This window comes from Drosophila subpulchrella, unplaced genomic scaffold (assembly GCF_014743375.2).
Source record: "Drosophila subpulchrella strain 33 F10 #4 breed RU33 unplaced genomic scaffold, RU_Dsub_v1.1 Primary Assembly Seq79, whole genome shotgun sequence".
Taxonomy (NCBI): Eukaryota; Metazoa; Arthropoda; class Insecta; order Diptera; family Drosophilidae; genus Drosophila; species Drosophila subpulchrella.
This window is the reverse complement of record NW_023665714.1, coordinates 296,820-312,235: the sequence shown is the minus strand read 5'-3', so window position 1 is coordinate 312,235 and position 15,416 is coordinate 296,820. Positions and strand designations below refer to the sequence as shown.

At 40.5% G+C, this 15,416-nt stretch overlaps 1 protein-coding gene across 1 annotated transcript in view; it reads left to right on the top strand.

Annotated features, from left to right (window-relative positions):
• The window catches only part of LOC119562640 (dnaJ homolog subfamily C member 16-like), a 186,848-nt gene extending 177,472 nt beyond the window's left edge, over positions 1-9,376 (top strand). The window contains exons 4-5 of the mRNA XM_037875867.1: positions 6,144-6,358; positions 9,147-9,376. Of these exons, the coding sequence (XP_037731795.1) occupies positions 6,144-6,358; positions 9,147-9,162 (231 nt within the window). The 3' untranslated portion in view covers positions 9,163-9,376. The remainder of the gene's footprint in view (positions 1-6,143; positions 6,359-9,146) is intronic.
• The last annotated feature ends 6,040 nt before the right edge of the window (positions 9,377-15,416 follow it).

Below are 15,416 nucleotides of genomic sequence, written 5' to 3'. Positions count from 1 at the left end.
GCGAGGGCGCCGCAGACTCGAAATCCATGCTAAAATCCAAGTATAACCAAACGTACTCCACCTATGAAATGTTTGCCGCGCAGCTCATGGAAGAAATCCAAAAAGGCTCCTCCCAAATACCTCAAGCTCCAGTAGCTCAGTCCCAAAATTCCACGTCTTATGGCTGCCGGCTCCCTCCTATCGACACAGGGGTTTTCTCTGGCGAACTTCTTCGCTGGCCGACTTTTCGGGACCTTTTCACGGCAATATACATAGACAATCCGAGTCTAACGCCCGTTGAAAAATTATTCCACTTAAATTCAAAAACAAGTGGCGAAGCTCATTCCATAGTTTCGAGATCCCCACTCACCAATTATGGCTTTCGCTCAGCCTGGAAAAACCTAACTGAGCGTTTCGAAAATAAGCGATTGCAGGTGAACAGTCACCTGAAAACACTTTTCAATGTGCAATCCATAGCACAGGAGTCGGGGGCAGCCTTAAAGGAACTTCAACGCACTTTTCAAGGTTGCTTAACTTTCTTAAAACTTTCCGGTGTTAATATTGAGAATTGGGATCCTATCCTGGTATATATGTGCTCGACAAAACTTCCAAAGCTCACTCTCTCATTATGGGAGCAACCCATCCAAAATAAAGCCGAAATTCCTACGTTGCTTGAGCTTGATTCCTATTTGACGGAGCGCCATCGAACTCTTTAGGCCGTCGATAGTTTCCGATCTGCCAATTTCATCCATGTCCAGTCCAAAGACACAAATCGAGTGGCAGAATATTCAAAAATAAATTCCTTCAACACAAGGTTAGTTCCGATACGCAAAGGCTGCGATCTGTGTTCGAAGAAGAACCATCCCGTGCGTATATGTGCACGCTTCCTACAAATGACGGTAAACGATCGCCTAGCCTATATTCAAAGGAAGCAGTTGTGCTCCAATTGCTTTGCAAGTAGTCATCAATTCCGGGATTGCACAAGCGCTCACAACTGTCTTACTTGCCAAGGTCGGCATCACACATTGCTGCATCGAAACAGCGGTCCTACTACTCTGCCGATTCCATCCGACCCTCCAAGGCCAGTATCCGCCTCAGTTCCACACACCATTTCGTCCTATTCAACGCAAGTTTCCGTACAAAAAGTCCCTCCTAAAAATACTCCATCCGAATATTGGGTCCCATACTCCGCCTTGGATGGCAGACGTACTCGAGGTATTAAATCCTACCAATGCCGAGTCTGCCAAAATATCCATCCTCAACGGAACTTTCTACGGCTAAGCCCCCAGAATCGGCTCCAGGAAGTACATATCCAGAAGTACTGCTCCAATTGCTTGGCTCACAATCATTCCAAGGACTCCTGCCGCAGTGGTCATCACTGCCACAAGTGTGGAAAGGACCACCACACTCTTCTACATGCAGACGACCGATCTTAACTCCCAACATATTCCTGAGCCGTCATCCTGAGGTTCTTGCTACGGATGTCCTCGCAAGGGGGGGGGGGGGGGGGGGGGGGGAGAATGTTCACGTCAAAAAGAGCGTTTAATTTCAGGAGGCAGTGTCGAGCGGCAGTTTTTATCCAGGTGTCTTCATCTCGCGCGCTCGCACTGCCGTCCGCTCTCCCTCTCCATCTCTCCCCTAAGTCTCCGCTCCGCTCTGGAGCGCTTAAGTTAAGTTAGGCTTAAGGAGTTCTTATTTCCAAGTGTACGAATAAACATCTATGCCCGTCGCGCAAAAAACCCAAACAAAATGTACCTAAAGATTTTGTAATTCGCTGTTAAGTTAACGCTACAAAAAAAGAGCAGACAACTAAAAGAGACTTGGACTAGGACTAGGGAGACTTAGATGTTGCTTGCTCCCTATTCCGTACAGAGTGGGTAACTTTTACATTTCGTTATCTAATTTCTGTTTCTTTTTAATACCCCTTTAGCGATCTGTTGCTCACGTTACGATCCATTAAACAAAAGGAACTACAAGGAACTATCCTTTCGTTGCGGTATAGACAGAATAATTTTCATTTATTTAACAAATTTAGCTCAACGCACTCCCCGCTTGTAGAGGTAGCTTTCCACCTTTTTGAGCGAACTTAGAGCTACTATTTTAACAGTAAGAAAGTTAAATAAAACAAGAAAGGAAGCTAACTTCATTAGCCGAAGTTTATATACCATCGCAGGTCGTTCTACATTGTATGTACAAAGCTTTCCGATCTTAGGAAAATTAAAACCAAATTACAGAAATGTAAAGATATTGTTCCATTAAATTGAACTATCATAAATAAACCAAATTTAAAGGATCCTTTCTATGGCAGCTATTTGATGACTGATTTTTTAAAATTTAGTTTTATTCGAAATTCTGAAATATTAAACGAGTTATAATCCAAAGAGTTGAAGTTAATATGTCATAAAACACCAAAGTTATAATATTTTTACATTGAATAGAAATTAAGAATACGTATGAGTCGGAAACGTCTCCTTTACTGCGTTGCGAACTTCTGACTGAAATCATTATACCCTCTGTAAGAGTATACAAAAAACTACAAAATGTTACCGCCGACCAAGCTATGTTGGCAGCGAAGTAATGAGCACGCCCATGGCGTTGCGTCGAGTGGAAGATCGATTGGGGGTGGATTCCGAAAATCATATCGGAAATTAGCCGATCAGTTCTTGAGAAATAACAACAAAATTCACCTCAGGATATGGTTTCACAGCGCTTACTTCTGGACAATACTTCACGAAATTTCATTGGGATTCGTCACACTGTTATAACGCTTGGACTTGTTAGAAATAAACTTGTCTGGGTCTTCGGCGCACGTCTGTTGGCCTAAGCGAGAAAAAATCAATTGAGCGAGCTGCACGCAGAGTTTTGCCTACATGGCTGCCCTTGCTTTCAGCAATCTAAGTAGAAAGTGCAGAGACGAAAACTAACGACGCTGCTGTGTGATGCATACCGTGCGAGCGGTATAGAATATTTGCAATAAAGAATTTGCTATTGAATTTCTTGACCACATTGGTTCAAGCAAAATGTTCAGCAAAAACCGATTTACCAACTCTCAGCTATTTGCTTCGACTTCGTAAGTTGAACTTTCGAACTTTGAAGGAATTCATAGTATAACGCCACATCAACTTGCGATAAGTCCGGCTTACGAAAAAGGTCGTAATCTTTAACGTTTAGCATCATGTTCTGACCGAAGCAATGGTAGTAAGAGGAGCAACCTGCGCTGCGATGGAAGTTTGCCCACAATTACCCGCTTATCAAGCTCAGTTGTTCATTACAACGGAAGATTGACATGTGGTCACCTATAATCAATAACCCGATATATCCGTCCATAGACCTCGGATATCGGCCTAATAGATCCATAAACAACTTTTTAAATAGTCTGTCTGACGTCATTGTGAGGTCTTTGTATAAAGTTAGCACCTTTTGTGGACTTACATATCCGACCAAAAAAAATGCTTAAGCTTCTGCGCCATTCGTACCCTGCCTATGTCAGGGGATCACTATAAATAATACTATTGATAACTGCCTTCCGAGCCTTCTACTCGCTTATAGACATACCCCTTATCCACCCGCAAGTTGGTAGTCTCGACTGGCTGTCTTGTACTTACTTAAACAAATCTAATCGATTATAGGGCCAAGATCTTGCTCTTACTGACTACTAGGACGACTATCCTATAGAACATGTTGGCTATGACATTCTGAATCCCTTTTCTGTATTTAATCTCGAAAGAAAACATCCCAGATAAATCTTTCTGTTTCATTAGCCACTGCAGCAGAGCATGGTCGGTAACTACTACGAAGTCTTGCCCCTCGATTCCAATTCAGTTACCGAATAGTTTTCCTGGGCTTTCGAGAGTTTCTCGGACCTATAAGCGATAGGAAACTCGGTTCGTTCTTCACACTGTTAACACACAGACGATGCCGTGCAGACCGGTGTCACAAAGAAGAAAAAGTTGTTTCGAGAAATCAGACATACGTAAGACTGGCGAAGTCGTTAGACTGTTCTCGCTGCTCTTCTTCAATAAATAGGTTAAAGCTCAAAATATGCATGAGTAGTTCTCCGCTAACATATCCATTAGGTGGGACCTAGAAATCATCAGAGTTCTTTGGTCGTGACAGGCTTCGAAAAATCTCTGAGCGCCGATATTTTGTCTGTTGCATTATGCGACTCAAAGTCGTCAGAGAGAACAGAAAGGTCGGGCGAGACTACTACTATCTGCCATAAAGCGTGCTTGATGTCTAGACCGAAAGCTGGAGGCAGCCTGGTAAGAATTCCATACACCTAAAGAAGGTATAAAGCCGAGTTTTTTCTCCTCGCTAGACAAGACCGCATTTACTACTCCATGGACTCCTACACTCATCGTAACAATCCATTGCCAACATGTTCTCGATTTCGGCAAACAAAACCCTTTCTTTCTTTGGCGAAACTGGCCAATGCCTCTGCTTCACCGGACGAGAATTGCACATCTATATGGGATCTATCAAAAGGAGACGCCCTAAGCATTCTTTCTCGTACAATAGAATTGTTCCAATAGGCTGATTGCTTTTTGGTTGAGTCATGACACTCTTTGGGACCTACATCTAATACTGTAACTGATCTTTAGTCATCCGTGATTTTTTCGACTACCCCAAATTTCATCCAATAATATATACCTAAATTAACGTCCTTTTTTAGATAAAGGTGATGAAGAACTCTATAAGGTTCGACTGTCCACGATACTTGATATTAATGAAGATTCGTCCTGTAACACTCTGAATTATTTGCTGTTCCTATGTACCCTAAACAGTTAAGCTTTTGAGGGTGATTGTTAAATGCTGTCGCAGCGTCGCCGCTAATACAAGTGACTGTAGCACCTGAATCTGATAAATATGGGTGAAATTAGTCTTTTGCAGCTGCCGCTAACTCGCTTCCAAAGAATTCTGACTCGTGGCGATGATCTTCGAGTTCTACCGTCATAGCCATAGCTGTGCACATCCCCAAATATCCGATTCCTCGCTTACGTATATCGAGCAAGTCGGTACTAGAATGGCAAGTGCTCGGTAGTGCTTTCTGGTCGGTCGTTGAAAACCGACTCAGTTTGGGTAGCGCGATGTATCCCTACTGTTTTGGATGCGGCAGCAGGGTGTCCGCTGGGTGCGGGCAGCCGTATTTCCGGACTACAAGTTTGTCACTTTGGCCCAAAACACTCATGGCACCGCATCTAAAACAAAAGATGTGCCGCTGGCTCTAAAGACATTCCCTGTATGGGAAACCTGGACCCTCACAATTCCAGAATTTACGTGGCTTCCGCTGTATTGAGGCGACATCATCGGTCTGCATCTCGTCCACCTCTTTATCTAACTGGGATACGAATGGTCTAGACCCAAAACTACTGCACTTTGACTTGTTTACAAAATTGTTCGTTACTCTTCTCGTAACCGCGAAAAACAGTTCTTTGCTGCCTTGCCGCTTGCTATTAATCGATTCCCATGTCCGTGTCAATGTCTTCAAATTTCTTAAGAAACTCTTCGCAAAACTTTGACCGGATGAAGTTGGAACTCGCCCTATGAAACTTCCAATACCATTCAGTGGCCAGATGATCACTTAAAATGTTCTGATCTGCGTTCAGATTCGGTTGCGCTTAAGACAAAATTTGATAGAGGAATTCTCCGGTGTGAAGACCATATCGAGCGGCTTCAAACCAGATCCACTGCAACGTTCGACCTGTTGCTTACACCGCTGGCTTGGTATTTCCTAGGACCTGGTCTAGGAATTAGATTTTGTACTGTTGCCTAGCTGCATTGTTGCTAACTGTGTTAAAAGGACGGAGGTCAGAACGTAGCACACTATTAATCTCTTTTCATTGTCCGTTTCCTCAACCCCTGTCCTAGTGAACTGTTGATCGACAGCGTTATGAATTTGCTCTGCGGCTGAGATATCTCCTTGCAATTTGTTACTCGGAGATGGTGGCGGTCGTGGTCACACTATGTCTATGTTGGTCATGAGTAAGATTACCTTTTGACCTTTGATATAAATTTTATTGTTAAAAAATTAAAACAAGCAGTCCGCACAGATTACGTTGGAATTGGGTTGAACAAGATTTCTATGGTCCTTAGTACATATTTTCTAATATTTACGTATAAAGATGAACGATTTTTAATCTATGGTAACTCTTTTTCAATTTCAGAGAATACTTAAAATAACAAAAATACTTGTGAACACAAAGGAGGATCCTGAGGTCGGGACGTTCCTTGAAGGAGGATACTCTGAAGAATCTGATACAGAATCAAATATTCTTTTGGAGGATAATTTACTTAATAGCCTGGACTATTGGCTTGAAAGATTGTTTGATGGGAGAACACAAAAATACTACATAAATTATTGGCCAGACTTTACTACAAAGTAATAAGCCTAAAAGTACCTATGTAAAATAAATGTTTATAACTGAAGCACATTTAAAGTCAAAAAATAAATCGGTCGCTTAAATTGTACGTGAACCACACTACATAATGTATTCATTCAGCCACTGTACGGGAAGTGTACTTGGTACGCTTAGTCACTATGGATAATTTCTTCCCAAGTATATTTAGGCGCATACACCAACATAATGCAATTATTATCGCATTAACAATAGTAAAACATAGCATTATATATCACAGCACTTTCCGTCAAAACATTTTGGATCCAGACAGTCAGTATGCCAAAACATTAGCATTCTGCCGACGTAGCGAAAGTTTCCGACTTCACAAAATCATATATAGAATTGTTCCAATTGGCTGATTGCTTCTTGGTTGAGTCATGACACTCTTTGCGAACTACATCTAATACTGTAACTGATCTTTAGTCATCCGTGATTTTTTCGACTACCCCAAATTTCATCCAATAATCTATACCTATTTTAACGTCCTGTTTTAGATAAAGGTGATGAAGAACTCTACTAGGTTCGGCTGTCCACGATACTTGATCTTCATGACGATTCGTCCTGTAACACTCTGAATTATTTGCTGTTCCTATGTACCCTAAACAGTTAAGCTTTTGAGGGTGATTGTTAAGTGCTGTCACAGCGTCGCCGCTAATGCAAGTGACTGTAGCACCTGAATTTGCTCTGCGGCTGAGATATCTCCTTGCAATTTGTTACTCGGAGATGGTGGCGGTCGTGGTCACACTATGTCTATGTTGGTCATGAGTAAGATTCCTGAAGACACTCCGATAATGCTTACACGGTGCCACTGTTCGAAAGTCTACTGCATTTAACGGCTAGTTATATTTCTAAGAATATAGCTTCTAAGTCTTTACTACTATGGTTTTCTGAACCAATGTTACCTAACAAAACCGGCACCCAACAAATCACGCAATAGCCAAGTTGGAAATAGTACCAGGCGCCCAGTGGCAACCACTTCAGATGAGAAGTTCTGATCAGCATATTAAATTTAGTGTCAACGCATGACTCGACTCTACGGCACCCGCCAAGCGGTCAACACATTCTGCAGTGTCAGCTAAGCCAACTATGCAAACGGGGCGGTACATTCACCCGCCAAGCGGTCAACACATTCTGCAGTGTCACCCGAGCCAATTACGTAAACTCGACAGTACATTCACCCGCCAAGTACACTACGCAAACTGTAAACCTCAACTATTATAAAATAAAACTCGTGGCACTTTTCATTATACTAAACTTCCGTGCTCCGAATAGTATATGAGCATATAATTTTTATAAATTTAAATTTATTTTATTAAAACTATCAACGCAACTTATAACATCGCAATTATAACTTCCTACTTCCGGGAATACGGCTCGTAATACTACACTATCTCAAGTGCTTACTACCCCCTTGTGCCGCGGCGTGATCCAGAAGTGTCTACTTCGGTTAAACACAAACAATACAAATATGTCTGAACTGTTATTTTAATTAATAATATTAAATTTGGATCGTCACCATTACAACATTCTGCATATTGGGCAGAGTAATTTCCTTGATTCGATTGGTTGTGGTTTTCCCAAAGCTGAAGTTACTGGACTATGGAGCCCGCTCAACTTTAGCTCTTACCCTAAATGCGGTTCACGGCTTTCCTCAGACCTGTCTCCGTCAATAATAATTTAATTTCGTTTGGATAACGACGATTCGCTAACGAGAAAAAGCTGGGAACTGGTCAAGGTGACATAAGGGTAATATTGCAAAGGAGCAAAGGCGATTGGGGAAAGGGACTAAAACTCAACTGAGTAAAGAGAAAACGTGGAAAAGAGACAAGAAAAATTATTATTATACTTTTTACTCCTACAGTAAAAGGGTATACTATATAAGTCGGAAAGTATGTAACAAGTAGAAGGAAGCGTTTCCGACCCCATAAAGTATATAAATTCTTAATCAGCATCACTACCCGATTCGATATAGTCATGTCCGTCTGTCCGTCCGCCCATATGAACGCTGTGATCTTGGAAACTGTAAGAGCTAGAATTTTGGTACTTGACATGTAGATTCTTGGGCTTCCTGCGCAGCGAAAGTTTGATTCAGCAGGGTGCCAAGCCCTCTGTTACTCCCACATTCGCCAAAACCGCTTAAACTCGTTTAGAGCCCACCTTTTTCAAAAATGTGGTTAGAATTTAAATGAGTTGTTATTTTTATTATCAATACCAATCAACATGCCAAAAATTATTCTAATCGATCCATTCATTAAAAAATTAAAACCAAACTGTAATAAATAATTAGCAAACTCAATAGAGTGCGAGAGGAATGGAGATAAATTCATACAGAAAATCGGCAGCATAAGAAATTTCACAAGCAGAAGGTTGAACAAACTTTTACAATATCTGTATATCTTTTCAATATCGGTTTCTGGGCGTTTTAGTTCTTACAGTTTCCGAAATCTCAGTTTATAAGGTCGAACAGACAGGCAGACATGGCTTGGTCGACATTTAGTCTTTTAGTCTACTTTGTAGGGTTAAAACACTAACTTCAACCTGTTACATATTTTTTAACAAGTACAATAGTTCGATAGTTATCTAAGTGTTACAGGCTTACCTTTTGACCATTGATCTAAAGTTTATTGTTAAAAATTAAAAAAAGGAGTCCGCACAGATTACGTTGGATTTGGGTTGAACAAGATTTCTATGGTCCTTAGTACATATTTGTTAATATTTACGTATAAAGATGATCGAGATTTAATCTATGGTAACTCTTTTCAATTTCAGAGAATACTTAAAATAACAAAAATACTTGTGAACACAAAGGAGGATCCTGAGGTCGGGACGTTCCTTGAAGGAGGATACTCTGAAGAATCCGATACAGAATCAAATATTCTTTTGGAGGATAATATACTTAATAGCCTGGACTATTGGCTTGAAAGATTGTTTGATGGAAGAACACAAAAATACTACATAAATTATTGGCCAGACTTTACTACAAAGTAATAAGCCTAAAAGTACCTACATATGTAAATTAAATGTTTATAACTGAAGCACATTTAAAGTCAAAAAATAAATCGGTCGCTTAAATTGTACGTGAACCACACTACATAATGTATTCATTTAGAAATCGATTGGTGTATCACTCATTAGGGTTGGAATATTATGACAGATTCTCAATTCAGCCACTGTGCGGGAAGTGTACTTGGTACGCTTAGTCACTTTGGATAATTTCTTCCCAAGTATTATTTATTTATTTAACAAATAACTCTTCCCAAGTATATTTAGGCGCATTCACCAACATAATACAATTATTATCGCATTAACAATAGTAAAACAAAGAATTATATATCACAGCACTTTCCGTCAATACATTTTGGATCCAGACTGTCAGTATTTCAAAACATTAGCATTCTGCCGACGCAGCGAAAGTTTCCTACTTCACAAAATCATATATAGAATTGTTCCAATAGGCTGATTGCTTCTTGGTTGAGCCATGACACTCTTTGCGACCTACATCTGTAACTGATCTTTAGTCATGCGTGATTTTTTCGACTACCCCAAATTTCATCCAATAATCTATACCTAAATAAACGTCCTGTTTTAGATAAAGGTGATGAAGAACTTGTTAGGTTCGTCTGTCCACGATACTTGATCTTCATGACGATTCGTCCTGTAACACTCTGAATTATTTGCTGTTCCTATGTACCCTAAACAGTTAAGCTTTTGACGGTGATTGTTAAATGCTGTCGCAGCGTCGCCGCTAATACAAGTGACTGTAGCACCTGAATCTGATAAATATTGGTGAAATTAGTCTTTTGCGGCTGCCGCTAACTTGCTTCCAAAGAATTCTGGCTCGTCTCGATGATCTTCGAGTTCTACCGTCATAGCCATAGGTGTGCACATCCCCAAATATCCGATTCCTCGCTTACGTGTATCGAGCAAGTCGGTCCTAGAATAGCAAGTGCTCGGTAGTGCTTTCTGGTCGGTCGTTGAAAACCGACTCAGTTTGGGTAGCGCGATGTATCCCTACTGTTTTGGATGCGGCAGCAAGGTGTCCGCTGGGTGCGGGCAGCCGTATTTCCGGACTACAAGCTTGTCACTTTGGCCCAAAAACACTCATGGCACCGCATCTATAACAAAAGATGTGCCGCTGGCTCTAAAGACATTCTCTGTATCGGAAACCTGGACCCTCACAATTCCAGAATTTACGTGGCTTCCGCTGTATTGAGGCGACCATCGGTCTGCATCTCCTCCACCTCTTTATCTAACTGGGATACGAATGGTCTAGACCCAAAAGTACTGCACTTTGACTTGTTTACAAAATTGTTCGTTACTCTTCTCGTAACCGCGAAAAACAGTTCTTTGCTGCTTTGCCGCTTGCTATTAATCGATTCCCAGATAACCATGTCCGTGTCAATGTCTTCAAATTTCTTAAGAAACTCTTCGCAAAACTTTGACCGGATGAAGTTGGAACTCGCCCTAGTAATCTCTTTTCATTGTCCGTTTCCTCAACCCCTTTCTCCCCTAGTGCCTGAGGTCCTAGTGAACTGTTGATCGCCAGCGTTATGAATTTGCTCTGCGGCTGAGATATCTCCTTGATATCGCCCAGTGGCACCCACTTCAGATGAGAAGTTCTGATCAGCATATTAAATTTAATGTCAACGCATGACTCGACTCTACGGCACACATTCACACACATTGGCAACACATTCTGCAGTGTCAGCTGAGCCAACTATGCAAACTGGGCGGTACATTCACCCGCCAAGTACACTACGCAAACTGTAAACCTGAACTATTATAAAATAAAACTCGTGACACTTTTCATTATTCTAAACTTCCGTGTTCCGAATAGTATATGAGCATATAATTTTTATAAATTTAAATTTATTTTATTAAAACTATCAACGCAACTTATAACATCGCAATTATAACTTCCTACTTTCGGGAATACGGCTCGTAATACTACACTATCTCAAGTGCTTACTACCCCCTTGTGCCGCGGCGTGACCCAGAAGTGTCTACTTCGGTTAGACACAAACAATACCAATATGTCTGAACTGTTATTTTAATAAATAATATTAAATTTGGATCGTCACCATTACAATATTCTGCTTATTGGGCAGAGTAATTTCCTTGATTCGATTGGTTGAGGTTTTCCTATAGCTGAAGTTACTGGACTATGGACCCCGCTCAACTTTAGCTCTTACCCTAAATGCGGTTCACGGCTTTTCTCAGACCGGTCTCCGTCAATAATAATTTAATTTAAATCGTTTGGATAACGACGATTCGCTAACGAGAAAAAGCTGGGAACTGGTCAAGGTGACATAAGGGTAATATTGCAAAGGAGCAAAGGCGATTGGGGAAAGGGACTAAAACTCAACTGAGTAAAGAAAAAACGTGGAAAAGAGACAAGAAAAATTATTATTATACTTTTTACTCCTACAGGAAAAGGGTATACTAGATTAGTCGGAAAGTATGTAACAAGTAGAAGGAAGCGTTTCCGACCCCATAAAGTATATAAATTCTTAATCAGCATCACTACCCGATTCGATATAGTCATGTCCGTCTGTCCGTCCGCCCATATGAACGCTGTGATCTCGGAAACTGTAAGAGCTAGAATTTTGGTACTTGACATGTAGATTCTTGGGCTTCCTGCGCAGCGAAAGTTTGATTCAGCAGGGTGCCAAGCCCTCTGTTACTCCCACACCTTCACACAAATGTTGTTAGAATTTAAATGAGTTGTTATTTTTATTATCAATACCAATCAACATGCCAAAAATTATTCTAATCGATCCATTCATTAAAAAATTAAAACCAAACTGTAATAAATAATTAGCAAACTCAATAGAGTGCGAGAGGAATGGAGATAAGTTCATACAGAAAATTGGCAGCATAAGAAATTTAACAAGCAGCAGGTTGAACAAACTTTTACAATATCTGTATATCTTTTCAATTTCGGTTTCTGGGCGTTTTAGTTCTTACAGTTTCCGAAATCTCAGTTTATAAGGTCGAACAGACAGGCAGACATGGCTAGGTCGACATTTACTCTTTTAGTCTACTTTGTAGGGTTAAAACACTAACTTCAACCTGTTACATATTTTTTAACAAGTACAATAGTTCGATAGTTATCTAAGTGTTACAGGCGTACCTTTTGACCATTGATCTAAAGTTTATTGTTAAAAAATTAAAAAAAGAAGTCCGCACAGATTACGTTGGAATTGGGTTGAACAAGATTTCTATGGTCCTTAGTACATATTTGTTAATATTTACGTATAAAGATGATCGAGTTTTAATCTATGGTAACTCTTTTCAATTTCAGAGAATACTTAAAATAACAAAAATACTTGTGAACACAAAGGAGGATCCTGAGGTCGGGACGTTCCTTGAAGGAGGATACTCTGAAGAATCCGATACAGAATCAAATATTCTTTTGGAGGATAATATACTTAATAGCCTGGACTATTGGCTTGAAAGATTGTTTGATGGAAGAACACAAAAATACTACATAAATTATTGGCCAGACTTTACTACAAAGTAATAAGCCTAAAAGTACCTATGTAAATTAAATGTTTATAACTGAAGCACATTTAAAGTCAAAAAATAAATCGGTCGCTTAAATTGTACGTGAACCACACTACATAATGTATTCATTTAGAAATCGATTGATGTATCACTCATTAGGGTTGGAATATTATGACAGATTCTCAATTCAGCCACTGTGCGGGAAGTGTACTTGGTACGCTTAGTCACTTTGGATAATTTCTTCCCAAGTATTATTTATTTATTTAACAAATAACTCTTCCCAAGTATATTTAGGCGCATTCACCAACATAATACAATTATTATCGCATTAACAATAGTAAAACAAAGAATTATATATCACAGCACTTTCCGTCAATACATTTTGGATCCAGACTGTCAGTATGTCAAAACATTAGCATTCTGCCGACACAGCGAAAGTTTCCGACTTCACAAAATCATATATAGAATTGTTCCAATAGGCTGATTGCTTCTTGGTTGAGTCATGACACTCTTTGCGACCTACATCTAATACTGTAACTGATCTTTAGTCATCCGTGATTTTTTCGACTACCCCAAATTTCATGCAATAATCTATACCTAAATAAACGTCCTGTTTTAGATAAAGGTGATGAAGAACTTGTTAGGTTCGTCTGTCCACGATACTTGATCTTCATGACGATTCGTCCTGTAACACTCTGAACTATTTGGTGTTCCTATGTACCCTAAACAGTTAAGCTTTTGAGGGTGATTGTTAAATGCTGTCGCAGCGTCGCCGCTAATACAATTGACTGTAGCACCTGAACCTGATAAATATGGGTGAAATTAGTCTTTTGCGGCTGCCGCTAACTTGCTTCCAAAGAATTCTGGGTCGTCTCGATGATCTTCGAGTTCTACCGTCATAGCCATAGGTGTGCACATCCCCAAATATCCGATTCCTCGCTTAAGTGTATCGAGCAAGTCGGTCCTAGAATAGCAAGTGCTCGGTAGTGCTTTCTGGTCGGTCGTTGAAAACCGTATTTCCGGACTACAAGTTTGTCACTTTGGCCCAAAAACACTAATGGCACCTCATCTATAACAAAAGATGTACCGCTGGCTCTAAAGACATTCCCTGTATCGGAAACCTGGACCCTCACAATTCCAGAATTTACGTGGCTTCCGCTGTATTGAGGCGACATCATCAGTCTGCATCTCGTCCACCTCTTTATCTAACTGGGATACGAATGGTCTAGACCCAAAACTACTGCACTTTGACTTGTTTACAAAATTGTTCGTTACTCTTCTCGTAACCGCGAAAAACAGTTCTTTGCTGCCTTGCCGCTTGCTATTAATCGATTCCCATGTCCGTGTCAATGTCTTCAAATTTCTTAAGAAACTCTTCGCAAAACTTTGACCGGATGAAGTTGGAACTCGCCCTATGAAACTTCCAATACCATTCAGTGGCCAGATGATCACTTAAAATGTTCTGATCTGCGTTCAGATTCGGTTGCGCTTAAGACAAAATTTGATAGAGGAATTCTTCGGTGTGAAGACCATCTCGAGCGGCCTCAAACCAGATCCAATGCAACGTTCGACCTGTTGCTTACACCGCTGGCTTGGTATTTCCTATGGACCTGGTCTAGGAATTAGATTTTGTACTGTTGCCTAGCTGCATTGTTGCTAAATGTGTTAAAAGGACGGAGGTCAGAACGTAGCACACTATTAATCTCTTTTCAGTGTCCGTTTCCTCAACCCCTTTCTCCCTTAGTGCCTGCGGGCCTAGTGAACTGTTGATCGCCAGCGTTATGAATTTGCTCTGCGGCTGAGATATCTCCTTGCAATTTTTTACTCGGAGATGGTGGCGGTCGTGGTCTTACTATGTCTTACAAGTTGGTCATGAGTAAGATTCCTGAAGACACTCCGATAATGCTTCACGGTGCCACTGTGCGAAAGACTACTGCATTTCTAAGTCTTTACTACTATGGTTTTCTGAACCAATGTTACCTAACAAAACCGGCACCCAACAAATCACGCAATATCCAAGTTGGTTTGTAGGCGTTGAGGTGGGACTTTGCTGAAACAAACTTGCGCTGCGTAAGAAGCTCAGGAATCTGCATGCCAAATCCCAATAGCCTAGCTATTATAGTTTCCGAGATCGCAGCGATCATCCGGACGGACGGACATGCGGACATGGCTAGATCGACTCGGCTAGTGATCCTGATCAAGAATATATATACTTTATGGGGTCGGAAACGCTTCCTTCTGCCTGTTACATACTTTCCGACGAATCTAGTATACCCTTTTACTCTACGAGTAACGGATATAACAATATCCACAAAAATGTTCATTTTTTATGCATGAAGTGACTTTCCTCGGTCATAAATGGGTAGACAAAGTAATCTTACCGGATGACAAGCAATAACGTCATAAGAAACTATCCAGTCCCACATTATGCAGATAGCGCTAGCATTTTGCAATTATTATAGACGTTTCATTAAAAACTTCGCCGACTATTCACGGCACATAACTAGATTATGTAAAAAGAATGTTTCATTT